The sequence below is a fragment of the Hemiscyllium ocellatum genome, chromosome 6 (assembly GCF_020745735.1).
Source record: "Hemiscyllium ocellatum isolate sHemOce1 chromosome 6, sHemOce1.pat.X.cur, whole genome shotgun sequence".
Taxonomy (NCBI): Eukaryota; Metazoa; Chordata; class Chondrichthyes; order Orectolobiformes; family Hemiscylliidae; genus Hemiscyllium; species Hemiscyllium ocellatum.
The window spans coordinates 102,452,831-102,479,739 of record NC_083406.1 but is presented as its reverse complement, the minus strand read 5'-3'; the positions used below and the strand labels follow the sequence as shown (position 1 = coordinate 102,479,739).

General features: G+C 40.5%; 1 protein-coding gene across 1 annotated transcript in view; it reads left to right on the top strand.

Annotated features, from left to right (window-relative positions):
* Positions 1 to 26,909, top strand: part of c2cd3 (C2 domain containing 3 centriole elongation regulator) — a 163,303-nt gene that overhangs the window by 91,577 nt on the left and 44,817 nt on the right. Inside the window, exons 25-29 of the mRNA XM_060826212.1 lie at positions 7,294 to 7,432; positions 8,396 to 8,460; positions 9,563 to 9,765; positions 24,407 to 24,534; positions 25,131 to 25,292. Of these exons, the coding sequence (XP_060682195.1) occupies positions 7,294 to 7,432; positions 8,396 to 8,460; positions 9,563 to 9,765; positions 24,407 to 24,534; positions 25,131 to 25,292 (697 nt within the window). The remainder of the gene's footprint in view (positions 1 to 7,293; positions 7,433 to 8,395; positions 8,461 to 9,562; positions 9,766 to 24,406; positions 24,535 to 25,130; positions 25,293 to 26,909) is intronic.

Sequence of the window (26,909 nt, the reverse complement as noted above, 5' to 3'; positions counted from 1 at the left end):
AAAATACAAATATTTTTATACCTCTTGTAATACTGAGTCAATGAGTCATACCATTTTCTCCACAACCAAAATATGTAATTAACTTCACAGTCGTCAGTATGAAATATTATGTGTGTAATATAGCTTAATACAGGTTGGCTGTATTTTTTTTCTTTACTATATTATATATTGCTTCTGCTTTGACACTACATAAAACGAGATATGGAGGAAAAGTGCCAGATATAAAAGAGGAATTAGCTTGCAGGTGCAGCAAGTAATTAAGAAGGCAAATGGAATTTTGGCCTTTATTGGCAGGGGTTTGGAATTTAAGTCTTGTCACAGGCATACAGTGGGTTGCTGAAGCCCCATCTGGAGTACTGAATACAGTTTTGGTCCTCATGTTTGAGGAAGGATTGCAACAATATCTAATTAAGTTCCCATTTCATTTTTTCCCATGTCATCTCTGACATCCCGTACCATTTCTCAGTCCTTTCAACCTTCTCTAACAGTCCCTATCCAAGCCCTCAAACCACCCTTTTTTCTTCAGTAATTTCCCATTCTGCCTCCCTTTTATTTTGTTATGTCATCTCATTGCCATTTCTCGCTACATACCTCCTAGACCATGCTGGCCCCTTCTTAAACTGCCCATCCATCATCACCATTCTTGTCAACAGTCAGTTAGGCTGTAGCTTCAAATATGTGACTCTCGTGTTTAGTGGAAAATCAGGAAGGCAAATAGAATGGAATCAAAAAGTGTGGCGCTGGAAAAGCACAGCAGGTTAGACAGCATCTGAGGAGCAAGAGAATTGATGTTTCAGACATAAGCCATTCTTCAGGAATGTAGGGTGGGGGGCTACTTTCCCCTACCCCCGCCCCATTCCTGATGATGGGCTTTTTGACTCTGATCTCTAGCATCTGCAGTCCTTACTTTCTCCAAATAGAATGGAATGGCCTACTTTTTCTATTTTTATGGTCTTTTTGAGGACAGTTAAGGCTGAACAGCAAGTGCTGACTTTTTCAGTGATGTCCACCCCCATGATAGAAAATTTTTTTAAAAATTAACACCACTTATTTTGATCCATGTTTAAATATGAGCTGCAGAGAATTTGTGATACGGTGCCTTTGTGATATTTATCATAGTCATTATAGTGAAAGCTCTGAATTTAACAAATTTAATAATCACTGATTGATCTAAGTTTGCTATTTCATGAATTCATAATTAGTTGGATTTTGTGTTCCAATCCAATCCAATCAAACTCTGTAAAGATCAATTTTTCAAGGTTTATATTGATTTTACTGCCTGGAACATGAATGTCAACAATTTTTATGCATTCTCTCCAGCTAGGAGCTCTGTGCAAACTTGAAGGATGTATCCTGTCTAAACACGCATCCCTTCTGTCTTTAGTAGATTCAAATCTGACAGCTGTTTTGAGCTGCAGCAGTAAAATGTCTGACTTAGTAAATGCAGTTCATCATCCACTTTGTTGACATCAGCCATGATTAATTTTGGTCAGATATTCAGACTTACTGTTCATGATCATTTCTAGATGTAGTTTGTCCATGCATATACTGTTTTATGGACAGGGAGGGATTTTCATAGCAACAGGCATAAGAGTAGGAGCAGACCACTTGATTCCTCAAGCTTGCTTTGCCATTCAATTGGATCATAGCTGAACTGATTGTAACCTCGACTTCACATTCCTGCCTATGCTGAATAACATTTCTTGCCTTTGCTTGTAAATACTCCTATCTTAAAAAAAAATTCTGCTTGCACTGCATTTTGAGGAAGTGAACTTCAAAGCTTCATGACCCACTGAGAAACAATATTTATCTTAAACACCGATCTCCACGCTCTCCATTCCCTCCCTCTCCCCTGCCCCCGCCACCACCACCAAGTTCATCTGAGATTCTCTCAGGAGGAAATATTCTTTCCACATCCATCCTGTCAAGGTCCCCAAGATCTTGTATGTATCAATAAAGCTGACACTTTCTCTCTGAAACTCCAGTGAAAAGAAACCTAATCTGGCCAGTCATTCCTCATAAGACAGCCTTATTCATTCCAGGTATTGTTCCACACTGAAAAATGATTTGCTGGAAAAGTGCAGCAGGTCAGGCAGCATCCAAGGAGCAGGAGAATCGATGTTTCAGGCATAAGCCCTTCGCTTATGCCCGAAACGTCTATTCTCCTGCTTCTTGGATGCTGCCTGACCTGCTGCACTTTTCCAGCAACACATTTTTCAGCTCTGATCTCCAGCATCTGCAGTCCTCACTTTCTCCTAATTGTTCCACACTGTCAAAAATCACACAACACTAGGCTATAGTCCAACAGGTTTAATTGGAAGCACTAGCTTTTGGAGTGCTGCTCCTTCAGGTGGTTGTGGAGGACAAAATTGTAAGACACAGAATTAATAGCAAGGCTTTACAATGTGATGTAACTGAAATTATACATTGAAAAATACCTTGATTGTTTGGTGAGTCTTTCATCTGTTAGAGTACCATGATAGTTTCACTTTTTCCATATGTACATCACAAAACTTTTTTTAAAGAAGTTACATTCTCAGGTTAACTGTAACAATTGGTGTCAGCCAGATAATATGTTGAAGGTGTTAGTCCCCTGTGTTCCCTGTCTGTGCCATAATGTTTAGACTGATTCTAATCTGAAAAGTGAGTTAACAGAATCTTGCATGGATTCATGCAGTTTTTGAGCAAAATACAATGTAACTATGCAAGTACAAATTCATTCCACAAACTTATATGTGTATGTATATGTATGCATGTGGGTTTTTGTTTGTATGTGTGTGTGTCTGCCTGTCTGTCAGTCAGGGGTGAGGGGTTGTGAGTGTGAGAGAGAGTGTATATGAGTGTAGAGTGTCTAAGTTTGTGAGAGGGTGCTTGAGTGTTTGTGTGTGTGTGTGTATGGGATGAGGTGGTTGTGAGTGTCTGTGAGAGAATGTGTATATGTGTGTGTGAGTGTAAAGCTGTCTAAGTCTGTGAGTGGATTCATGTGTGAGAGTGTGTGTGTGTCTGTGTATAGTGCAATGGTGGTCACCTGTAGCATGATAAGAACCTAAGGTCCCGGTTGAGGCTCTCCCTATGGGTATGGAACTTAGCAATCAGCCTCTGCTCGGCCACTTTTTGGTGCTGCCTGCCCCCGCCTTGGAGGATGGTCACCTGAAGGTCCGAGGTTGAATGTCCTGGACCGCTGAAATGTTCCTCAACTGGGAGGGAACACTCCTGTCTATTGATTATTGTGCGGTGCCCATTCATATTATCCACAATGTAGTTTAGTTCTGTAATTATTCCTCATTTAGGAAGGGAGCCAATAGCATTGTTTGGTTCATTTGTTCAATATTACAGATTTTGAAATGTATCACAAAGGTTTCTGCCTCTAAAACATATCTGAAGATTTCTATTTAATGTTTAAAACATTGCTGCCTGTTCATTTAAAACTTATTGATCTGTTTCTAATAATTCTCAGAGGAATGTATGTCGTTTATTTTTTCAAGACTTAGAATCTAGACACTTAATTGTACTACACTGGAAATAATTAGATATGTGATAAAAGTAGTTGCCCTTCATAAATTGAAACAAGTTAAATTGCTGTTAGCAATATACATGTTAATGGTTTATGTGCTGCATTCAGTTATGAACTTTAAAGAAGTTGTTGCAATGCTAATTCATCTTCTTGTCCCTAATCCAAATTTGGCCTTACATTGGCAAGGTTTAATGAAAGGAAATACTTCTACCAATGTGCAGCAGTTGAACGCAAGCTAGTAATTCAGGCACTGTAGCCTGCTGTATTTGTCCTTAGATACAAAAGGAGAAACAGAATCTATGCTTCTTTCGCAGCACAATCTTCTGCTTTGTGCATCCAAACCTTTTATACTGTGGGAAAATGAAGGGAAAAACTAAGCCAGAATTCAGCTTTAAATTTGAATAACACAACAGTTGATGGGGACTTGTGGATCAGAGTAAAAAGTGATCCTTTCTTCTTGCCAGTATTTTTTATCCCCTTTGGTATTATGTAGGTAACAGTTCATAGTATTGTACAATGCATTTTTATCAGAAGTAGCAACAAACTGTTGTGAGTCTAAAGATTGTTAACAAACTATCAAATCTCAGCCTGCCCTTAGTTAAAACATTATCTTAATATTTTTATATTTCCAGTCCAAGTACTTTTGGGGGCACTTGAAGCTCTACTGTACTGTCCTGAGTGAGATTAGCTAATTGAGCTGAGGATTGGAAGACTGAGAATTGAATTTGGATGATTTGAATGTATACTAACATTTTTGAAGCCATTGAATTTTTTTGAGCTGTATCAATGGTTGCAGAGTGGCCAGGAGAATGTGCATGTTAGTATAAAGGATTGATGGTCGTGCCTGTGATGTTGCTATCTCCTTAGCAACATTCAGCACTTTTGCTAAGGGAATATAATGTTGCTTTGTTGCTCTGAAGGTGGAGGCTGGTACAATTACAACATTGAAAAGGCATCCAGATGGGTATATGAAAAGGAAGGGTTTAGACAGATGTGGGCCAAGTGCTGGCAAAAGGGGCTAGATTAATTTAGGATATCTGGTTGGCATGGACAAGTTGGACTGAAGGGTCTGTTTCCGTGCTGTACATCTCTGTGACTCTAAGTGTGGCATAACTCCAGTTGGTAATGCTTGCAACATTTCTTCAAACAAGTAAGCAGGACTTGCCCAGCTCATTGTTGTGAAAATTTCACTCAAATAATCAGAAACTGAACCCTCAATTAACATTACAGAATTTCCCTTCTGTAAAAATACAACACCTATTTCACTTCTTTGGCACTCATTTTAAATATTTTCAGTTTAGTTCCTTTTTAAACACTTAATGATCATTCATGCAGTTTCTGCATTTCACTAATAAGGTGTAAGCAAACTTCTAGGAGCATAATTATAAACAAACAAGAAATAAAAATCACCTAAGCTGAAGTTTAAATATTGCAAAAGTCCACAAAAATTATCATTGAAGAAGAGAGTTGCAATGTCAGTGGTCTGAATTATGAGACGATTTATTGATTGAACTTGGATTTTTTAGACTGCAAAGGATGATCTGAGAGGTGATGTTGGACAGTGTGTGAGATAGTAAATTGGCAACACCAGAAAATTCTTCAAAATTAGCTACTTTTGGCAGTAATACTGAAGACATGATCCAATGCTAGCTGTGTCTCTAACCAAGCTGTTCCAATACAGATACCACACTGTTGTCTGTCCAGTAAGTTAGGAGAGTGATGGAATATACTTTCCACTTACCTGGATGGGTACAGCTCCAACAACACAAGAGCCAGCTCAATTGGTTGACACACCATCCACCACCTTAAACACAGTGACAGCAGTGAGTTCTTCTACAAGTTTCATTGCCAAACTCCTCCAACATTATCTTCCAAACATTTGATCTCTCCCACTTAGAAGAGCAAAGACAGCAGATGCATGGGGACACAACCACTTGCAAGTTTCTCTTCAAGCCACACACCATCCTGACTTGGAAAATGTTACTTGTAGGGGAGGGAATGGCCTAGTGGTATTATTGCTAGACCATTAATCTAGAGACTCTGGTAATATTCTAGGGATCTGGATTTGAATCCTACTGTGGCACATGGTGGAATTTAAATTCAAGTAAAGAAAAATCTGAATTAAGAGTCGAGTGGTGACCATGAAACTATTATGGATTGTAAAGAAAACTCAACCTGATTCGCTAATGTCTTTTAGGGAAGGAAGCTGCCATCCTTACCTGGCCAGGCCTACATGTGATTCCACATCCAGAGTAATGTGGTTGACTTTTAACAATTAGAGACAGGCAATAAATGCTAGCCTAGCCAGTGATGTCCACATCCTGTAATAAATAAAACGAAAATTTCTGGAAATGCGTTCCTAACAGCACTGACGAAGTATCAACAGCAGTGATTGCAGAAGGCAATTAGCAACCACCGCAAAGGCATTTTGATTTGAGCAACAAATCCTGGCTTATCCAATGATGTTGATGTGCTGTGTAAAATTAGTAAAAATCAGCAGTTAGACAAACAGACCCCTGGTTCAAAAGAGTAAAAGATGACATTTGAGTGATTAGTAAGTTAGTTTCCTGTACATGAAAAGTTCATGGAGTGATGGAATTGTGATGGAAGCTATTGGAGGCTGCAGTGGCGCATAGGGGATGGGTGATGGATATTAGAAGGAAAGTCTAGAACCTTTCTGCATGGTGGAATTAAGATCGGCCAAATAGTTGCCTTGATCCATAATTCGCAGAACAAATTCTTGATTGGAGCTATGAGTCTCCGTGAAAAATCTCCTTTTAGTTTGGTTTTAGGTGGAACCAATGTGACTCATCGAGAGCAGAAAAACTAGAAACTTGATTTTGGTTACATATTGCTCACGTGTCAGAGTCTGTTTGCAGTGTTGTGGTGCATTTTTAAGGAAGCATAACTAAAGAGTACAGTGTTTGAAATCCATAATTTGGTCTCCAAAAATAAAGATACCCTGTTGTTCATTTGAGATGCAGATTTTCACTGCATTGTGAAACATAGAAACAGAAAATAGGAACAGGAATAGGCTACCCAGCCCTTTGAGCTGGTTCCACCACTCAATATGATCATGGCAGATCTACACCCTGTTCCTGCTTGCTTCCCATAACCTTTGATCCATTTAATCCAAAGAAGTATGTCTAAATCTTTCTCTTAAAAAAAATCAATAATTTGGCTTCAACTGCTTTCTGAGGCAGATAATTCTAAAAGCTCACAACTCTGGGTGAAGACATTTCTTCTGATTCTCAGTCCTAAATGGCTGACCCCAGATCCTTAAACTGTGACTCCTGGTTCTAGACTCCCCAATCATCAGGAATATATGTTTATCTTGTCTAGTCCTGTTAGAATTTTATAGGTTTCTATGAGATCCCCCCTCATTTTTCTAAATAATCTCCAATGAATATAGTCTTAACTGATCTAGTTTCTCTTCATACATCAGTCCTGCCATCACATGAATCAATGTGGTAAACCCTCCCCAGCCAGAATATCATTTCTCAATAATGAGACTAAAACTGCATGCAATACTCTGGGTATGGTCTCACTGTTCTGAAGAAGGGCACTGAATTTAACATTATTTATTTTCTTTCTGCAGATGTTACCAGCAATTTATGTTTTTGTTTGCTTCATTGGTAGCTGTTTGATAAAGAATTAAGTACAAATTTGTGTTTTCGCATTTCAATGTTGGTATATAATTCTATAAAACTGTAATTTGTTCAGTTTCATTTTATCTGTTCTTGTGTAACCTTTATTATTATGGCGTTTTTTTTTAAAAGGTTGTCCTTTGACAGAGCAAACTGGTGTCAAACCCAGTTGCTATGTGTCATACACTACACCAGTCAGTCCCACTCCTATAACAACTCATCTGGTAGAAAATACAAACAGCCCTGTTTGGGACCATCAACAGCAAACAAGGTATGTATTGAAATGTAACTTATCAGATTTTAAGAGAAATGAGGTAACTGGCAGTTGTGAAAATGATCCAAAATAAATTGACTAGTCTTGTGTTGTGTCACCAGGTTTTTTACTTGAAAATAAAACCTGGTTCATAAGAATATAAGAAATAGAAAATTAGAGATTACACAACCCATTAAGCCTACCCTGTCATTCAGTACAATCATGATTGATCTTTAGACTCAACTCCACTTCCTTCCTGCTCCCCTGTAACTCGATTCTCTTGGAGAAAAAAGAATGTCTCTGCCTTATGTATGTTCAACAGTAGGCCAGCTACAATTCACAGGGATGCAACTTTCCAATATTTTACAACACTTTGAAGAAATTTCTCTTCATTCTAGTCCTAAATGATTTGCTCCTTATCCTGAGACTGCTATTATGATCTAAATTCCCTAGGCAGGGGAGAAGATCTTTCAAGGTCTGCCTTTTAAGTGCCTTCAGAATCTTTGTGGACTTTCAATAGGGCTAGATTCTGTTTTTTCTTATGATCAATCTTTAAACAATTTCAGTGGGACTGAGATTTTGCTGGTTGTTTTGTGGTGTTCAACTGAAGATGCTGAGACATGAAGTCATTTATATAACACTTTCAGCATTCCATTTCTAGCTATCCAGTTGTTCGCGGAGAATTGCCAGAAATGGTTTCTCTTCATCCTCCATCAATGTTGCCTCAAGAATCCATTCTTAAGCCCCCTCACCTCTTACAGGCTGTCCCTTGGCAAAGCCATCCAAAATTACATCAAATGCCATATGTGCACTTAAAGCATCCAGTTCTACCTCACTACCATCTTTCTTGGTCCCACCATTGCTTTTGATTTATCACACTGCTTGTCTGACATTCAGTTCTGCATGTGCAAGAATTTCTTTCAACTAAATATTGTTAACTAATTTTAATGTTTAAAGTGGCTTTTATTTGTGCAACTGCAGGCTGGCCAAAGAATTGTTACTGGATCCACAGCAAACTCTGGTTTTTAAAGTGTGGCATAAAGCAGGTAACTGCTATAAAACGTAATTTATTCGGCTTATTTGTTTATGTTAAGATTCCATTTCTTTAAAACTTAATCTACAAAATGTATCCACAGAATGCAAAAAATATGCATGGTGCAGAATAGAGACTAATAAATAAATTAATATTTATTTTCGATCTTTAATGTACATAATCAGAACAGGCTGAACTCTAATATATGTTGTAAAACTGAGTCGATGTAGAATGCTACACATAATTACCTTAAATGAATCACATGTCTGCAAGCATTCTAAAGCAAATTTTAGATGATAATCTGATCATAAACTGGAAAGAAAATGAAAAATGATTCATTTAATAAACAAATAAAAGAAAGTAGCTTAAAAAAAACTTGTGCCAAATTGGGAAACAGCATAGCCAAACAACAATGAGAGATTTCATTTCCAGTCATTCCGAGTCAGTGGACCATAGTTATTCTCTGTTGATTATAGCTGATCTCAGCTGAGTGGTGCACCGAAATGGTACTCTTGACCATGAACATATCTCAACTCATGCAGGAGCAAATCAGTCATAACTAATCACTATACAGTGACCCTTGCTGGAAAGTACACGTGGGCGTCAAGTGAGAATTTGGTCGGGCTCCACTGTAGTGTGCTCTCAATGGCCATTTTGCCTACAAATAGTCCCATTCTGATTGAAAGTTTGCAAAGATTCTTGATGGCTTCTCGAGCTGTGGAATTTCAAGGACATAAATCAGAAAGGAGAAAAAAGTAGAACTTTATATGAAATTTTAAAAATTATAAATTATGTGAGTGCACTGTTAATCTTAAAAGTCCTTGGAAGTGGCTATTAGTGTGTGCGATTTTTAAAATAAAGATGAGGTTAAAGGCATGTTAATGTTATCTAATAGCAATTTGGCAAGTCGGTACTATCTAGCTGTATCTTTATAAATGATTCACAGAAAAGGAGAGCCTGAGGTTAAATGACTTGCTTGTGATGCACCTTGAATCATTAGGAAGAAAGTGTTCTTTCTATGGTCAGTGACAGTGCTATAAAATGTAAATAATAAAGTCATGTCATCACATCACTTCATTATCATGTTCTAATAAATATTTTGTTTTATGTCCTAGCTATTGATCGGGTTGTAGGGTTTGCATCTGTAGATCTTTCTGCTTTATTATCTGGATTTCTATGCATATGTGGTTGGTACAATATCACTGACTTTAGTGGTCACTGCCAAGGACAACTTAAAGTAGCAATCACTCCTTTGGAAAATATCCATCACCTGAGGGGGAGAAGATGGACCCAAACACACAAACAACCAGCAGTTTCTGTAAGTACTTTTTGAAATGATTTTGTGGCAAAAATAAATACTTTGATTCTGAAGGTATGGATTAAGAACTCTGTTTTCTCTAAGCTTCATTTCCAGTCATTCCAAGTCAGAGAACCATAGTTATTCTCTGTTGATTATAGCTGATCTCAGCTGAGTGGTGCACTGAAATGGTACTCTTGACTGGAACAGTCCAACAGGTGCTGCATATCAAGCACTTTGAATTAGCTAGGGGATCATTTATGTCAACTGGTGGGTGTGGTGGATTAAAAGATGCACCATCCACAGTGCAGTGACCTCTCAGTACTGCATTGAGAGGTCCATCTCTGGAGTGGGACTTTAAACCTGTAACATTCTGATTCTAAGGCAAGCATGCTGCCACCTGAGTTAACCTGACATAGAAAATTGGAGCGGGAGTAGGCCATTTGGCCCTTCAAGCCTGCTTAGCCATTCATTATGATCATGACGAATCATCCAACCCAATTGCCTGTTTTTACTGTTTTTCCAATATCCTTTCATCCCTTTAGCCCCAGATGCTATATTCAACTGCTTCTTGAAATCGTACAGTATTCTGGCCTCGATTGCTTTCTGTGATTGTAAATTTCGCAAACTCACTGTAGTGGTTGTAACAAGGTCAGCCAGGTCGGCATATTAGAATGTGAGTTTCCTGATTGGGGCTGTTAACCTGAGTCAATAAGAGAGCCCTGGCTGACAGATATAGAGAAGCGTGTCAAAGGTTCTGTTCACTCAGAGCTGGCTCATGAGAATGCTGGATCAGTGTCAAGGACTCTCCACATGTAAATAAAGGGTGACTTGGTGATGGATACTGGCCTCTGCAGAGTTATTTCACTCACTGCTCTCTATGGAAGAAATGTCTCCTCCTCTCAGTCCTAAGTGGTTTACTCCATATCCTTAGACTGTCATCCCTGGTTCTGGACTCCTTGGCCATCAGAAACCTAATTGCAGCATCCAGCCTGTTGGAATTTTATAGGTTTCTGTGAGATCCCTCCTCATTCTTAACTCCAACAGATATAATCCTAAACGATTAAACTCCTCCTCAAATGTCAATTCTGCTATCCCATGGTAAACTTTCGCTGCATGCCTGCTACAACAAGAACATTCTTCCTCAAATAAGGAAACCAGAACTGCACAGTTTTCAAGGTGCGATCTCAGTAAGCTCCTGTATAATTGCAGAAGGCATCCCTTTACTCAAATCCTCATGCTGTGAAGGCCAGGGTACCATTTGAATTCTTTCTTGTCTGCTGTACGTCCTAACATAAGTAGTGAAGAGAACAAAACTAATACGGATTTCTGTGAATTTTCTCTATTGGCTAGCCATCAAGCATGACAGCTGCCCTAAAAAAAAATCCAAACGCAGTAATCATCCAACTAATAACTGTCTAACAAAATGCAACCTTGCTAAGCAGGTTTTGATGTGGTATTTGGTCAAAGCTTTTTGAAAGCACAGATGCAGAGTCAACTGATTTTCATTTGTCAGCCAAGTCTCCATATTTTTTAAAAACATATTCAGTTGAACTGCTAAAAATGAATTTCTGTTTTCAAGAGTCACTATTGAGATTCTTAAATGACATAGACCATTTTTGGAGATATCCTCATAGTCATACCCAGCAACTTATGTTTATGCACCACCTTTAATGTAATAAAACAACCAAAGCATTTCACAGGCACATTATAAATCAAAATTTGAGACTGAGCCACATAAGGTGATATTACATTAAAAGTGGTTAAACGTTTGACCAAAGAGAAGTTTCAATTATTGTCATAAAAGAAAGAGAGAGAGAGGTGGAGGAAATTTCAGGGCTTGGGGCCGAGGCAACTGTAAGAAGGCATTTGTTCGCTTTGGATAAAAATGATATGCAAGGTTTTGGGGGAACAGGAAATTGGTACCGGGTAAAAGTGCTCATTTGAACAACCATGATGGGCTAAATGGCCTCCTTCTATGCTATAAAACTATATGTAATGAATGGCACAGTCACCAATGGTGGATCAATTAAAATCAAGGATATTACAGTGGGCAGAGATGTTTGAGTACACATGCTGAAGGGCAGATGCATGGAAGATAAGCAAACAATTGTTAGAGTATTTAAATTGAGTCATTGCTTGAATGGAGACGATGTTAGTTACCAAGCATCTGTGATGGGTGGACAAGACTAGGCCTGAGTAAGGGCACAAGAAGCAAATGGCTTTGCATTTATAAAGAGTAGCAAGCAAGACACTAGAAGTAGAAGTTGTTGCCATAGTTCCCAAGAACCATAGGGCTCCTCTGTCATTAGAGAGAGTGACAGTTGGCAGTTTAACCTGATATCACACCTTAGACAATGCGAGAGGTTGAGAAGAAGGAACCTTCCTGAAAACCTCAACCTGTGCAGGATTTGAATGTGCGTTGCAAATCAGCTTGTCCAACCAACTGAACTAACAGACCCTTAATAAGATATGAGCCAGGAATGCATTACAATAAATGTCTAATAGTAGCAATGCACAAGGGGTACAGTGGCAGCTGAGATGTGATGAGGATGAAGTTAGGCGTTGTTACAGCAGTTAAAACAGGCAGGTAAAAAATGGGAAAAGAGGCTTGACAGGATAAACACTGAGAAGATGTCTCCCCTCATGGAAGAGGCTAGGATTACAAGGCAAAGCCCCCAATAAAGGGGTGCCAATTTAAAACTGAGATGAAAAGGAATTTCCTCTCTCGGGATTGAGTCTTTTGAACTCCTTGTGGTGGGGGCAGAATCCTTGTGTGTATTTAAGGCTGAGTCTTGGTCAGTAGGAGAGTCAAGGGTTATGGGGAAAAGATAGGAAGGTGAACCTGAAGAATTTTGGATCAGTCATGATCCTATTGAATGGTGGAGCAGGCTTGAGGGGCCAAACAGCCTACTCTTGTCCCTTTGTCTTATGGTCTTAGAGAATGTGGCCAGACTTCCGTCTCTGGGTCAGATATGTTTGAGAATGTTGCAAATAGCCCTAAACAGTGTTCAGGTTTTATGAGCATTCTATTTTTGTTCGGTATTTGATCTATCTAGTTTTGACAGGTTTTTAAAAATAACTAACTAGCCAGGGAACGAAACGTTTGCAGCAAAAACTTCCAGCTCGGCGAACAGAACCACAACAACGGACACCTGAGCTACAAATCTTCAACCAGACTTTAATAAAATCTGATTGAAGATTTGTAGCTCGGGTATCCGTTGTTGTGGTTCTGCTCGCCGAGCTGGAAGTTTTTGCTGCAAACGTTTCGTTCCCTGGCTAGGGAACATCATCAGTGCTGTTGGAGCCTCGTGTGAAGCGCTGCTTTGATGTTTCTTCCGGTATTTATATTGGTTTGTTCTTGCCGCTTCCGGGTGTCAGTTTCAGCTGCAGTGATTTGTATGTGGGGTCCAGGTCGATGTGTCTGTTGATGGATGTTCTTGCCGTTTCCGGGTGTCAGTTTCAGCTGTAGTGGTTTGTATATGGTGTCCAGGTCAATGTGTCTGTTAATGGAGTTTGGGGATGAATGCCATGCTTCTAGGAATTCTCTGGCTGTTCTCTGTCTGGCTTGTCCTATGATAGTGGTGTTTTCCCAGTCAAATTCATGTTGCTGGTTGTCCTATATAGTGTTTTGTGCAGTCCTTGCATGGTATTTTGTAAACTACGTTAGTTTGGCTCATGCTGGGTATTGGGTCCTTTGTTCTAGTGAGTTGTTGTCTGAGTGTGGATGTTGGCTTGTGTGCTGTTATGAGTCCTAAGGGTCACAGTAGTCTGGCTGTCAGTTCTGAGACGCTCCTGACGTATGGTAGAGTGGCTAGTCCTTTTGGTTGTGGCATGTCCTCGTTCCTCGGTCTATCTCTTAGGCATCTGGTGATAAAGTTGCGTGGGTATCCGTTTTTGGCGAATACCTTGTATAGATGTTCCTCTTCCTCTTTTCGCAGTTCTGGTGTACTGCAGTGTGTTGTGGCCCTTTTGAATAGTGTCGTGATGCAACTTCGTTTGTGTGTGTTGGGGTGGTTACTTTCATAGTTTAGGACTTGGTCTGTGTGTGTTGGTTTCCTGTGTACCCTTGTGGTGAATTCTCCGTTGGGTGTTCTCTCTACTAACACGTCTAGGAATGGGAGTTGGCTATCCTTTTCCTCTTCTCGTGTGAATCGGATTCCTGTGAGTGTGGCGTTGATGATTCGGTGTGTTTTTTCTATATCTGTGTTTTTGATGATTACAAAGGTGTCATCAACATATCTGATCCAGAGTTTCGGTTGGATTTGTGGTATGGCTGTATGTTCTAACCTTTGCATAACTGCCTCTGCTATGAGTCCCGAGATTGGTGATCCCATGGGTGTTCCAAAATACCATGCAAGGACTGCACAAAACACTATATAGGACAAACAGGAAGACAGCTAACAATCCGCATCCATGAACATCAGCTAGCCACAAAACGACACGACCAGCTATCTCTAGTAGCCATACACTCAGACAACCAGCAACATGAATTTGACTGGGAAAACACCACTATCATAGGACAAGCCAGACAGAGAACAGCCAGAGAATTCCTAGAAGCATGGCATTCATCCCCAAACTCCATTAACAGACACATTGACCTGGACACCATATACAAACCACTACAGCTGAAACTGACACCCGGAAACGGCAAGAACATCCATCAACAGACACATCGACCTGGACCCCACATACAAATCACTGCAGCTGAAACTGACACCCGGAAGCGGCAAGAACAAACCAATATAAATACCGGAAGAAACATCAAAGCAGCGCTTCACACGAGGCTCCAACAGCACTGATGATGTTCCCTAGCCAGGGAACGAAACGTTTGCAGCAACAACTTCCAGCTCGGCGAGCAGAACCACAACAGACTTTAATAACTAATTTAAATTTCCTGTGTGATTCACTGAGGAATTGAAAACTTTGCTGTGACAATTACTGTATTCTGCATTATCACCAGTACATGATCTGTGTAAAAGTTAAAGCTAGTTAGCTGTTTGTGTTAAAATTGTTCCAGTGCAAAAGGCTGTTTTAATGGGTTCTATAGCCAAATGTGGTAGGAAGGTTTACATTCTGAATGACCCATTTCTACTTTTTCTCCCAAAGGAATTGAAGTAGCATTTGTGTCTTTCCTCTGTAAAATAATTGATGCCTTACAGCTAATGTCACTTTTTGAAATATAGCCACCTAGTTAGGGCATTTTTCTCCATTCTTTTGAGATTCATTTTCCTAATTCTGAAGTTTTTGATGTGGAGGTGCTGGTGTTGGACTGGCGTGGACAGGGTCAAAAATCACATGGCACCAAGTTATAGTCCAACCCATTTATTTGAAATCACAGGCTTTCAAAGTGCTGTCCCTTCACCTGACATCACTAATTGCCCTGCAGAAGGTGGTGATGTCCTGCTATTTTGAACTACTGCAGCCCTGGGATGTAGCAAAATCCATGGTACTGTTGTGAAGGGAGTTTCAAGATTTTGAGCTAGTGACAATGAAAGAACAATTTTATCATTTCAAATCAGGACGGTGTCTGGCTTGAAGGAAATTTGCAGTTTGTGATATGCCTGGCACCTACTGCCATTGTTCTTCTAGGTTTTTTTTTATTCGTGAGACATGGGCGTTGCTGGCTGGCCAGCAATTATTGCCTATTCCTTGTTGTCCTTGGGAAGGTGATGATGAGCTTTCTTCTTGAATCGTTGCAGTCCACATGCTGTGCATTATACACAATGCTCTGAGGGAGTGACAGAAGGAATGGCAATATATTTCCAAGTCAGGATGGTGAGTAGTTTGGAGGGGAATTTGCAGGTGGTGGTGTTTCAATGTCTTTAATGGAATTCTAGATGTAAGTGGTCTTGGATTTAGAAGATGCTGTCTGAGGATCTTCAGTGAATTTCTGCAATGCTTCTTGTAGATGGTACACACTGCTGTTACTGTGCATCAGTGGTGGAGGGAGTGGGTGCTTGTGGATGTGGTGTCTAGCATGTAGGCTGCTTTGTCCTAAATGGTGCCAAGCTTCTTGAATGTTGTGGGAGTTGCACTCATTCAGGCAAGTAAGGAGTATTCCATCATTCCTCTGACTTGCGTCGAAAAGTGTGGCACTGGAAAAGCACAGCAGAGTCGATGATTCAGGCATAAGCCCTTCATCAGGAACGTGAGGGGTAGGAGGCATAGCTGAGAGATCAATAGGAAGGTTGGGGGTGGGGGCAAGGTAGTTTGGAAGGCAATAGATAGAGTGGGGTGATGGTGATAGGTCGAAGGGGAGGGTGGACTGGATAGGTGGGAACAAAGATGGACTGGTTGGACAGTTCAAGAGGGCGATGCAGAGTTGGATGGTTGGATCTGAGATGAAGTTGGAGCAGAGATCAGGAAACTTGTAAAGTCAACGTTGATGCCATGTGTTTGGAGGGTCACAAGGTGGAAGATAAGAGGCTCTTCCTCCAGTCGTCAGGTGGCTTGGATTTGGCAATGGAGAAGGCTTAGGACTTGCATATCGTTGGTGGAGTGGGAGGAGCAGTTGAAGTGGTTGACCACAGGGTTTTGGGGTTGTTTGGTGTGTCAGTCTCAGAAATGTTCCCTGAAACATTCTGCTCATTGGTGTCCTGTCTCCCCAGAGTAGAGGAGACCAAATTGAGAGCAATGGACACAGCAGATGAAGTGTTTGGGTGTACAGGAAAATCTCTGCCAGATGTGAAAGGATCCTTTGGGGCCTTGGATGGAGGTGAGGGGCGGGGTAGATGTATGCACAGGTTTTATACTACTTGCGACAGCACCACCATCTTGAACTGTCCTATCTGTCCATCTTCCTTCCCATCTATCCACTCCACTCTCCCTTCCAACCTATAACCATCAGTTCCCACCTGCATGTACCCATCACCCTCCCAACTATCTTTCTCCCCACCCCCACCCGCTAATTTATCTCAGCCCCCATTTCCCCACCCACTGCCACCCCCACATTGCTGATGAAGGGTTTTTGCATGAAACATGAACACTCCTGTTTTTCAGATGCTGGATGGCCTGCTGTGCTTTACCAGTGCCACATTTTTTGACTCTGATCTTCAGCATGTGCAGTCTTTATATTCCTCTATGTCTTGTAGATAGTAGATAGGCTTTCAGCAGTCAGGAGGTTGAGTTATTGCCACAATATTCTGATGCTCTGACCTGCTCTTGTAGCCACTGTGTTTATATGGCGAGTACTGTTGAGTTTCTGGTGAATGGTAACCCAAAGTTTGATAGAATGGGATTCAGTAATGGTAATGCCATTGAATATCAAAGGGCAGTGGTTGGCTTGTCACTTATTGGCCTGCCATTTCTGTAAGGCAAATGTTATTTGCCACTTGTCAGCCCAAACCTGGGTGAATATTGTCCAGATCTTGTTGCATTTGAACATGGACTGCTTCATATCATGAGGATTCTCACATGGTGCTGAACATGGTGCAATCATCATTAAATGTCCTCACTTCTGACCTTATGGTGGAGGGGATGTCATGAATGAAGCAACTGATGATAATTGGGCCTAGAACATTTCTCTGAGGTGTCCTGGAACTTAGATCCAACAACTGTAACCATCTTACAATGTGCCAGGTATGACTCCAACCAGTGGAACGTTTGCCCCCAATACCTATTGATTCCAGTTTTGCTAGGGCTCCTTGATGCCACACTCAGTCAAATACCACCTTGATATCAAGGGGTTGTCATTCTCCCCTCACATTGAATACTGACATTTGTGAAGCTGTGGACCATTGGAGGAGGCATTCATGTAGTCCTGTAGCTTCACCAGGTTTTTAGTTGTGTTTAGTTCAACACCTAGCATGCTCTTCTATATTCTCCATTGAACCCAGGTTGATCTCCTGGCTTGATGGTAGAGGTTGAGTGGGGATATGCCAGGCCATGAGGTTAGAGACTGTGGTGGAGTACAATTCTGCTGTTGATGGTCCACAAAGCCTCAAGGATGCTCAGTCTATTTATCCTATCCATGCCCCTCATGATTTTGTAAATCTCGATTAGGTCACCCCTCAACCTTTGACACTCTAGGGTAAACAGCCCCAGCCTGTTCAGCCCCTCCCTATAGCTCAAATCCTGCAATCCTGGCAACATCCTTGTACAAAGGTAAAAATCACCAGGTTATAGTCCAACAGGTTTAATTGGAAGCACACTAGCTTTCGGAGCGTCGCTCCTTCATCAGGTGGTAGTGAATCCTTGTAAATCTTTTCTGAACCCTTTCAAGTTTCACAACATCCTTCCTATAGGAAGGAGACCAGAATTGCATGCAATATTCCAACAGTGGTCTAACCAATGTCCTGTACAGCCACAACATGACATTCCAACTCCTATACTCAATACCAATAAAAGAAAGCATACCAAACGCCTTCTTCACGATCCCATCTACCTGCAACTCCACTATCAAGGAGCTATGAAACTGCACTCCAAAGTTTGTTTGTTCAGCAACACCTCCTAGGACCTTACCATTAAGTGTATAAGACCTGTTAAGATTTGCTTTCCCAAATGCAGCACCTCGATTATGTCAGACTGTTGCTTGATTAGTCTGAGAAACAGCTCTCAAGTTTGGTACTGGCCCCAGATGTTAGTATGGATGATTTTTGTCGGGTCAACAGTGCTGTTTCTGCCATTTCTATTTCAGTGTCCTATGTCAATGCCAGGTGGTCCATCTAATTTCATTTCTTTCAATAGAATTTTAATTCCTGATTTTGTTTTTAATTGAATTCAAATTCCACCATCTGCCATGGCAAGATTCCAACTCTGTCCCCAGAACATTTGTTGAGGGTCTGGGATTAATAGTCCAGCAATAATGCCACTAGGCCAATCCTTCCCCATGTGAGGAAATGGGGATCAACTTGAGAACGAGGACTTCAGGCAAATTGGACAAGTTCATTTATTTAATTCACATGTATGGAAGAAAGCCTTACAGCCAAATTTAAAGCTCATTCTGGTGGGTCACAGAACACCTTCGAGATTTATAATACAGATTACAGCAAATATTTAGAAGCTCCCATGCTTCAATCTTTATTTTCTCACAATCTTTCATTGGCATTGTCTGTTCTTTTTGCCAAGGCCTCTGATAGTATGACTTCTCCCCTGCTGACCTTGACAGTCTCAATGTCTCACTTGTTATTCATTTTTCTGTGCATTTGTAGCTCCCACATGCTTTGCTAGTTTTGTTTTATTGCTGACTATATGGCTAAAGCTTTAATCCTTAACTAATTTAACTTACAAATTGTGGTGTGCCATACATCAACTGCTGTTATCGTTCAAGATGGTAGAAATCACGTGTTTGAATTGACCTCTAATAACCTCAACCATCTTCTTTTGAATTAGGTTTGACTTCAACCACCACCACGTACTTCCTTTCCTTCCCATAGACTCAAGTTTTGCTAGGTCTCTTTGATGACACACTCTGTAAAACGCTGCCTTGATGTCAAGGGCAGTCACCCTCACATTGACCCTACAATTCAGTGCTCTTGCCCATGTTTGAACCAAAGCTGCAATGAAGTCAGAAGCTGACTATCCCTGGCAGAACAGAAACTGAATATCACTGAACAAGTTACTCCTTTACAAGTTTCACTTGGTAGTATTGTTGACAACACCTTTTATTTGTTGGCAATTGAGAGTGTACTACCAGGACACTAATTGACCAGGTAGGATTTGGCCTCCATTATGCAATATTTCAAATAGTCAGTGTTGTAGCTGCAGTGGAACAGCTTGACCAAAGTTGTGGCAAGTTCTGGAGCACAACTCTTCCATACTATTACTGGAGTGTTGTCAAGACCATAGCCTGGTAAAATCCTGTATCTTCAGCCATTTCTTCTGATTATGTGGAGTGAATCAATTTTGTTGAATATTCATATCAATGATGTTTGGTACCTGAAGTGCTGAAAATGTGTTGCTGGAAAGGCGCAGCAGGTCAGGCAGCATCCAAGGAGCAGGAGAATCGACGTTTCAGGCATGAGCCCTTCTTCTTGAGCCATTCCTGAAGAAGGGCTCATGCCCGAAACGTCGATTCTCCTGCTCCTTGGATGCTGCCTGACCTGCTGCACCTTTCTAGCAACACATTTTCAGCTCTGATCTCCAGCATCTGCAGTCCTCACTTTCTCCTGGTACCTGAAGTGGCCAAGATGAATCATCTAGTTGGGACTTCTGACTGAAGATTGTGGCAAATGCTTCAGCCTTGTCTTTTGCTATAATATGCTGGGCTCCCTCATCATTAAGGATGGAAATATTTGTAGAGCTTCTATCTTATGTTAATTGTTTAATTGTTCATAAAGCTAAAGGATGGAGTAGCAGAAGGTGTACATTTGTTCCATCAAGTTTGTTCTGCTATTCAATGTGTCATGACAGATTTGAGAGTGTGAAATCCCACTTTCCTGCCTTTGTCCATCCCCTTTCTGATTAAAAATCTGCCTATACAGCCTTGAATATTTTTAATGATCCAGCTTCAACAGCAGTAATGAATTTCACAGACTCACTACTCTGCTCAAAGAAATTATTCCTCATTTGTTTCTTAAATTTGCTCAGAATCTGAAGTCACATGACACCAGGTTATAGTGCAACAGGTTTATTTAAAATGACAAGCTTTTGGAGAGCTGTTCTTACATCAGGTGAAGTGACCTGCCCAGTCCAACACTGGCATCTCCACATTGTCTTATTTTGAGATTACGCCCTCTGGTTCTAGACTGTCCCACATGGGAAACCAGTGTGTCAGCATCTATCCTGTCAATTTGAAAATTTGATCTAGGCTAACAGACTAGAGCAATAATGAGGAAATGCTCTGTTGGAAGTGCTGAGATTTGATAAGATATTAAACTAAGGTTGTTTTCATGAACATAAAAAAGACCTTTGATATTATTTTGATGAAGAGTATGGTAATTCACCTTGGTCCTTGTCAGTATTCTCATTTTATCTGTTCATTATCTGATTGCCTCTTATGAAACCTTGCTTTGCAGCTATGTTTTCCATGTAACAAGTATGACCTTTTGGCTGTAAAGTGTAATTTCTTTCTTTATATCTGTTTCGCATTAAGTCCACATGCACTTCCCTCCCATTATGCATTTGTTAGTCAACAAACATTTCATGCTCAGGCCTGAATTCATCTGACCTTATAAACCAATGATTGAGTTGTGTCAGTAGTTGAATGAGAGCCCATCAAGGATGAGCCGTTGTGGACGCTTTTCAAAATTGAGTCTTGTTTCCTTTTCCACTGTCTATTGCTATGAACATACATACATTAAAATTCTGTTTGTCATCCTTAACTCATTTGTTTGATAGTGATATTAAGAAGTCTGCTTCAATCTCCCTTAAACTTTCACAGAAGTTTGTTTTATTATACTTCTTTGACATATTACAGGAAGCGTTTGTCTTTATATGATTTCTATAAATAATTGTATACAGCAGAGGATTCAAGACAGACTTTGGGGGAATTCTAGGAAGAACTCTTCTCTCACCTAACTTCCACTACCTGCTGACAATGTTAATCTGTTCAACATCAAGCTAGTGTCACTCAAACACTTATCAACCAGAGAAACTGCAGAGCGATTCATGCGCTATTCCAAGCGAGAAGGGAACTATAACATTCAGGAGCTATTTATAGGGTTTATTGCAGCACAGATGATTTTTTCTGAAATGATTTGAAAGAAAGGGGAAAAGCCAAACAAAGTTTGCAAGGAAACTTGGAGATACTGTTAGATCCCAAAGAAGAGGCATAGAAATTGGCCAGAAAATACAACTGACCTGAGGAGTGGGAGTAGTTTAGAACTCAGCAAAGCAGGACAAAGTGGTTGATTAAGAAAGACAAAATAGAGAATGAAGATAAGTTTGGGAGGAATATAAAAACTGACTAAAAGTTTCTATAAATATGTGAAGAGAAAACAATTGAAGAAAAAATCAGAAACAGAGCAATTTACAATGAGCAACAAAAAAATGACTGCCCATTCCACACTGTAAGTAATCTAATCTAATCTAATCTAAACTCAATACCTACATTAATTCTGTGTTCACAAAGAAGGACACAATAGTACACCAGAAATGATGGCGATCACAGAGTTTAGTGAGAGGAAGTCAGCATTAGTAGGGAAATTGATGGGATTGAAGTCAGAGAAATTCCCAGGGCCTGATAATCTATGTACCAGAGTACTTAAGGAAGTTGCCATAGAGATACTGAATGCTTTGGTAGTCATCTTCCAAGATTATAAAGACTCTGGAACGAGTCTTACAGACTTGGAATGTGGCTAATGTAACCTCTCTGTTTAAAAAGAAAGTTAGAGAGAAAATCGAGAATTGTAGGTCAGCCTGACGTTGATAGTGGAGAAAATACAAGAGTCCTTTATAGAAGATCTAGTAGCAGAAGACTTGGAAAGTAGTGGCAGTATTGGATAGAATCAGCATGGACTTAACAGAAGGGAAATCATGGAGTTATATCTCACAGAAACAGACCCTTCGGTTCAACTCGTCCGCACCAACCAGATATTCTACATTAATCTAGTTCCATTCCAATCTAGTTCCATTTCGCCAGCATTGGGTCATATCCCTCTGAACAGTTCCTATTCATATACCCATCCAGATGCCTTTTATATGTTATAATTGTACCCACTTCCTCCACTTTTTCTGGCAGTTCGTTCCATACATGTACCACCCTTTGCACAAAAAAGTTGCCTTGCAGGTCCCTTTTAAGTCTTTCCCTCTCATCTAATACTTATGCCCTCTAGTTTTTGGACTCCCTTACCCTGGGGAAATTGCCTTGGCTATTTCCCCTATCCATGCCCCCTCCCCCACATGATTTTATAAACCTCTGTAAGGTCCCCCATCGATATCTGATGTTCCAGGGGAAACACCTTAGTCTATTCAGCCTCTCCCTGTAGCTCAAACCCTCCAACCCTGACAACATCCTTGTAAATCTTTTCTGTATCCTTTCAAGTTTTAACAACATTTTTTCAATAGCAGAGTCCAATATTGAATGCAGTATTCTAAAAGTGGCCTCACCAATGTCTGTACAGCCGCAACATGACATCCCAGCTCCTGTACTCAATGCACTGACGAACGAAGGCAAGCGTGACACATGTCTTCTTCACCACCCTGTCTACCTGCGACTCCACTTTGAAGTAGCTATGCACCTGCAACCCTGGATCTCTTTGTTCGGCAGCATTTCTCAGAGCCCTACTATTAACTATATAAGACCTGCCCTGGTTTACCTCACCAAAATGCAACATCTCACATTTATCTAAATAAAACTCCACCTCATACTCCTCAGCCTGTTGGCCCATCTAATCTTTCATTTAAATACCATCTTATAATTTCAGGATATAGCAAAGCAATGGAGAATTACTGGAAAGCATGACAAGGATAAAATATGCATGCAACAAGCTGCAGGAAACACAACCAATAATATCAGATAATCGGTTTTAATAACATTAGTTAAGGGACAGGCATTTGCTGGGACAAAAGGGAAAGTAACTTTGCTTGACAATTCTACTGGAATTCTTTGAGGATTTGGCTAATATAATTGATGAGACAGATCCAGTGGATGTGGTTTATTTGGTCTTTTAGAGGTTTTCATCACAGCCGCATAAAAGAGTCTATTGTAATGGATAGATAAATGGTTGGCAGATAGAAAACAAAGAGTAGGAATAATTAGGTCTTTTCCTGAATAGCAGGCAATGACTACTCTGGTATCAGAGGGATCAGTGTTTGGATCCAGCTACTCAGACAATATATTAATGATTAGATGAGGGAATTTAATGTAATATCTCCAAATTTTCAGATGACAGAAAGCTGGATGGGATTGTGAAGTGAGAGGAGAATGTGGATATCCTTAAGTGTGACTTGGGCAAACTGTGTGGACAATGCAAACTGTGCATGGCAGTTGCCGTAATATGTAGATAATTGCGAAGTTATGCACTTTGGTAACTAAAACTGGAAAGCAAATTATTATCTGAGTCACTATAAGTTGAAGGAGGAAAATGCACGCCAAGACCTGGGTGTCCATGTTCACAAGTTGCTGAAGGTAATGTGCAGGTTTAATCAGTAATGAGGGCAAAATGCATATTGGCCTTCATAGTGAGAGGATTCAAGTACAGGAGCAGGGATATCTTGCTGCAGTTATTCAGGGCTTTGGTAAGACCACGCCTGGAGTATTGTGTGCAGCTGAGGAAGAATGTTCTTGCTATGTAGGGGACCACAATAACCCAGAGTGATTCTTCAGATGGTGGAACGAATGTATGAGGAGAAGTTAAATCTTTTAGGATTATATTTGCTGGAATATGAGGGGGATTGCATAAAAAGTTACTAAATTCTAACAGGATTGGACAGTGTAGATACAGGAAGGATATTCCTGATCGTGGGGGAGACCAGATCCAGGGGAAATAATTTAGGCTTGAGATGAGAAATTTATTCACCCACAGAGTAGTGAAAGCAGTAAAGACCAAAATATTGTATGGTTTCAAGAAGAGTTGGATGTAGCACTTTGGGCTAAAAGGATAATAGGGTGTGGGATAAAAAACAAGAACAGGCTTGAATTGGATGATCAGCCATGATCATAATGAATGGTTGAGCAGGCTAGAAGGGCGAAATGGCCTATTCCAACTCGTATTTTCTATGTTTCTAAAGTGCTTTATTTTAGTGTATTAAATATAATACTGTGACTTTAATGTTACAGATTCCTACTCTTGAATCATTATCATATAAGACCAGTGGCACATACAACTCTTTCCCCAGTCATATCTCCAAATATTCAGAACAGCTTATCACATCTTTGAATGCGGATCCTTTGTCAGCTAATGATAGGTATGTATTTGAACTAAAATTATAATGTTGCATAACAAAAATGAAAACTGTTAATTTGGAAAAGAGAGTGTTGATGTCTTTTGTGCTGTGACTGACTAGAAATTATTGACATGCTTGACAAGTAAGCTTAACTTGTGGGCAGCACAGTGGCTCAGTGGTGAGCATTGCTGCCTCACAGTGCCAACAACCCGGGTTTGATTCCATCCTTGGCAACTGTCTGTGTGGAGTTTGCACATTCTCCCCATGTCTGCATGGGTTTCCTCTGGGTGCTCCGGTTTCCTCTCACAATCCAAAGACCTGCAGGCCATGTGAATTGGCCATGCAAAATTGCCCATAATGTTCAGGGATGCCTAGGTTAGGTGTATTAGTGAGGGGTAAATGTAAGGCAATGGGTTTAGGTGGGTTACTCTTCGGAGGGTCAGTGCGGACTTGTTGGGCCGATGGGCCTGCTTCCACACTGTAGGGATTCTATAAAAATAAAGAGCTAAAATAATGAACATGGTTGAGCCATTGACAGAGATGTCTTTCGTATTAAATGTAAGATAATCAAATAGAGGCTAATTATAATTTAAATGCTGTTTCCAACATCTTAATAGATCAGTCAACATAGATATCCAAACCTCCCGCCATGAGGAACACATGCAAAATGTACGAAGGTTTCATCAGTCCTTGCAGCAAATGGAATACAGCATGCACAGTGCTGGGTATTCAGAACCACTATCACAAACTTCACGGACTACACTCTTTAGTGCTTTAAGGTAAATTCAGTGTTTATCATTTCAAGTATGCAATTACATTTTTACTTGTTCAATAAAAGATGCGGATAGATAACACTTGAGTTTGGAAAATTTTAATACCATTAGAACTTCCAGACATTTGTACTTTTTTTTTAACAGCTTGAGCAGTGACAAAATAAACTAAGTTCAGCAGTTTCTGTTACATAGTTCAGATGGAATCATAAAGTGCAGAGGCCATTCCGCCCAGGATGCCTGTGCCAGCTCCCTGAAAAACCATCCCAATTAATCCCAGTTCTTTGCTTTTTCCAAGTGTTCTCCCTTTTCGTCACTTTCATTTCAAAATGTATTTTTGATTCTGCTTCTATCAACCTTTCAGACAGTGCATTCCAGATCATCATAACTCATTTCGTAATTTTGTTTTCCTTTGTGTTGCAACTGGTTCCCTTACCATCAACATTCTGGGTGTTAGCGTGGATGAGAGCTAAACTGGACTGGCAATATAAATACAATGGCTACAAAAGAGCAGGTCACAGGTTAAATATTTGACACTTTCTGATTTCATAAAACCCATTCATCCACAAACAGGTACAAGTCAGGAGAGTGGTGCCACCTGCTTGGATCATGGCAGCTCCAACAACACCTAACAAGGAGCTTGCTCCAGCCAGGATAAAGTAGCCGACTTGTTTGGCACCACATCTACGAACATTCAGTGCTTCCACCACTGACTCTCGTTAGCAGCAGTATGCATCGTCTAGAAGATGCACTGCAGAAATCCACCAAGGCTCCTAAAATAACATCATCCAAACTGTGACCGCTACCCATATGGGGAGACAACGGCTTAGTAGTAATTATTGATCCAGAAACTCAGTTAATATTCTGGGGGAGTTTGAATTCAATAAAATATCTGTAATTAATAATTTAATGATCACTATGAAACTACTACTGATTGTTGGAAAAGCCCACCTGGTTCACTGATATCCTTCAGAGAAGGAAATCTGTCATCCTGATTCAATCTGGCCTATGTGTGATGCCAGATCCACAGCAATATGGTTGACCCTCAACTGCCATCCGAAATGGCCCAGCAAGCCACTCAGTTCTATCAATCGTTATGAAGTCTCAACAAAGAAATGAAAAGGGATGAACCACCTGACATCGATCTTGGCACAGGAAACTATAATTACTAAAAAAGCCTTATCCAACCTATAAAGTCCTCCTTACTAACAGCTGGATGCTAATGCCAAAATTGGAAGAGCTGTCTCACAGACTAGTCAAGAACCAACTTGACACAAGTGATATTCACATAATCATACCTTACAGATAATATCTGAGACACCACCTTCGCTATCCCTGGGTATCTCCTGTCACACCGCTAGGACAGACCCAGCCGAGGTGGCAGCACAGTGGTATACAGTCAGGAGGGAGTTGCGTGGGAGTCCTCAATATTGCCATGGACCCCATGATGTCTCAGGGCTTCACATGAAACAAGGGCAAGGAAGCCAACTGTGCATACCTTGTACCATCCTCCCTCAACTGATGAAGCAGTGTGTGTTTCCATGTTGAACAACACTTGGAGGAAGCACTGAGGCTGGCAAGGCTGCAAAACACACTCTGGATTGGGAATTTCAATGTCCGACACCA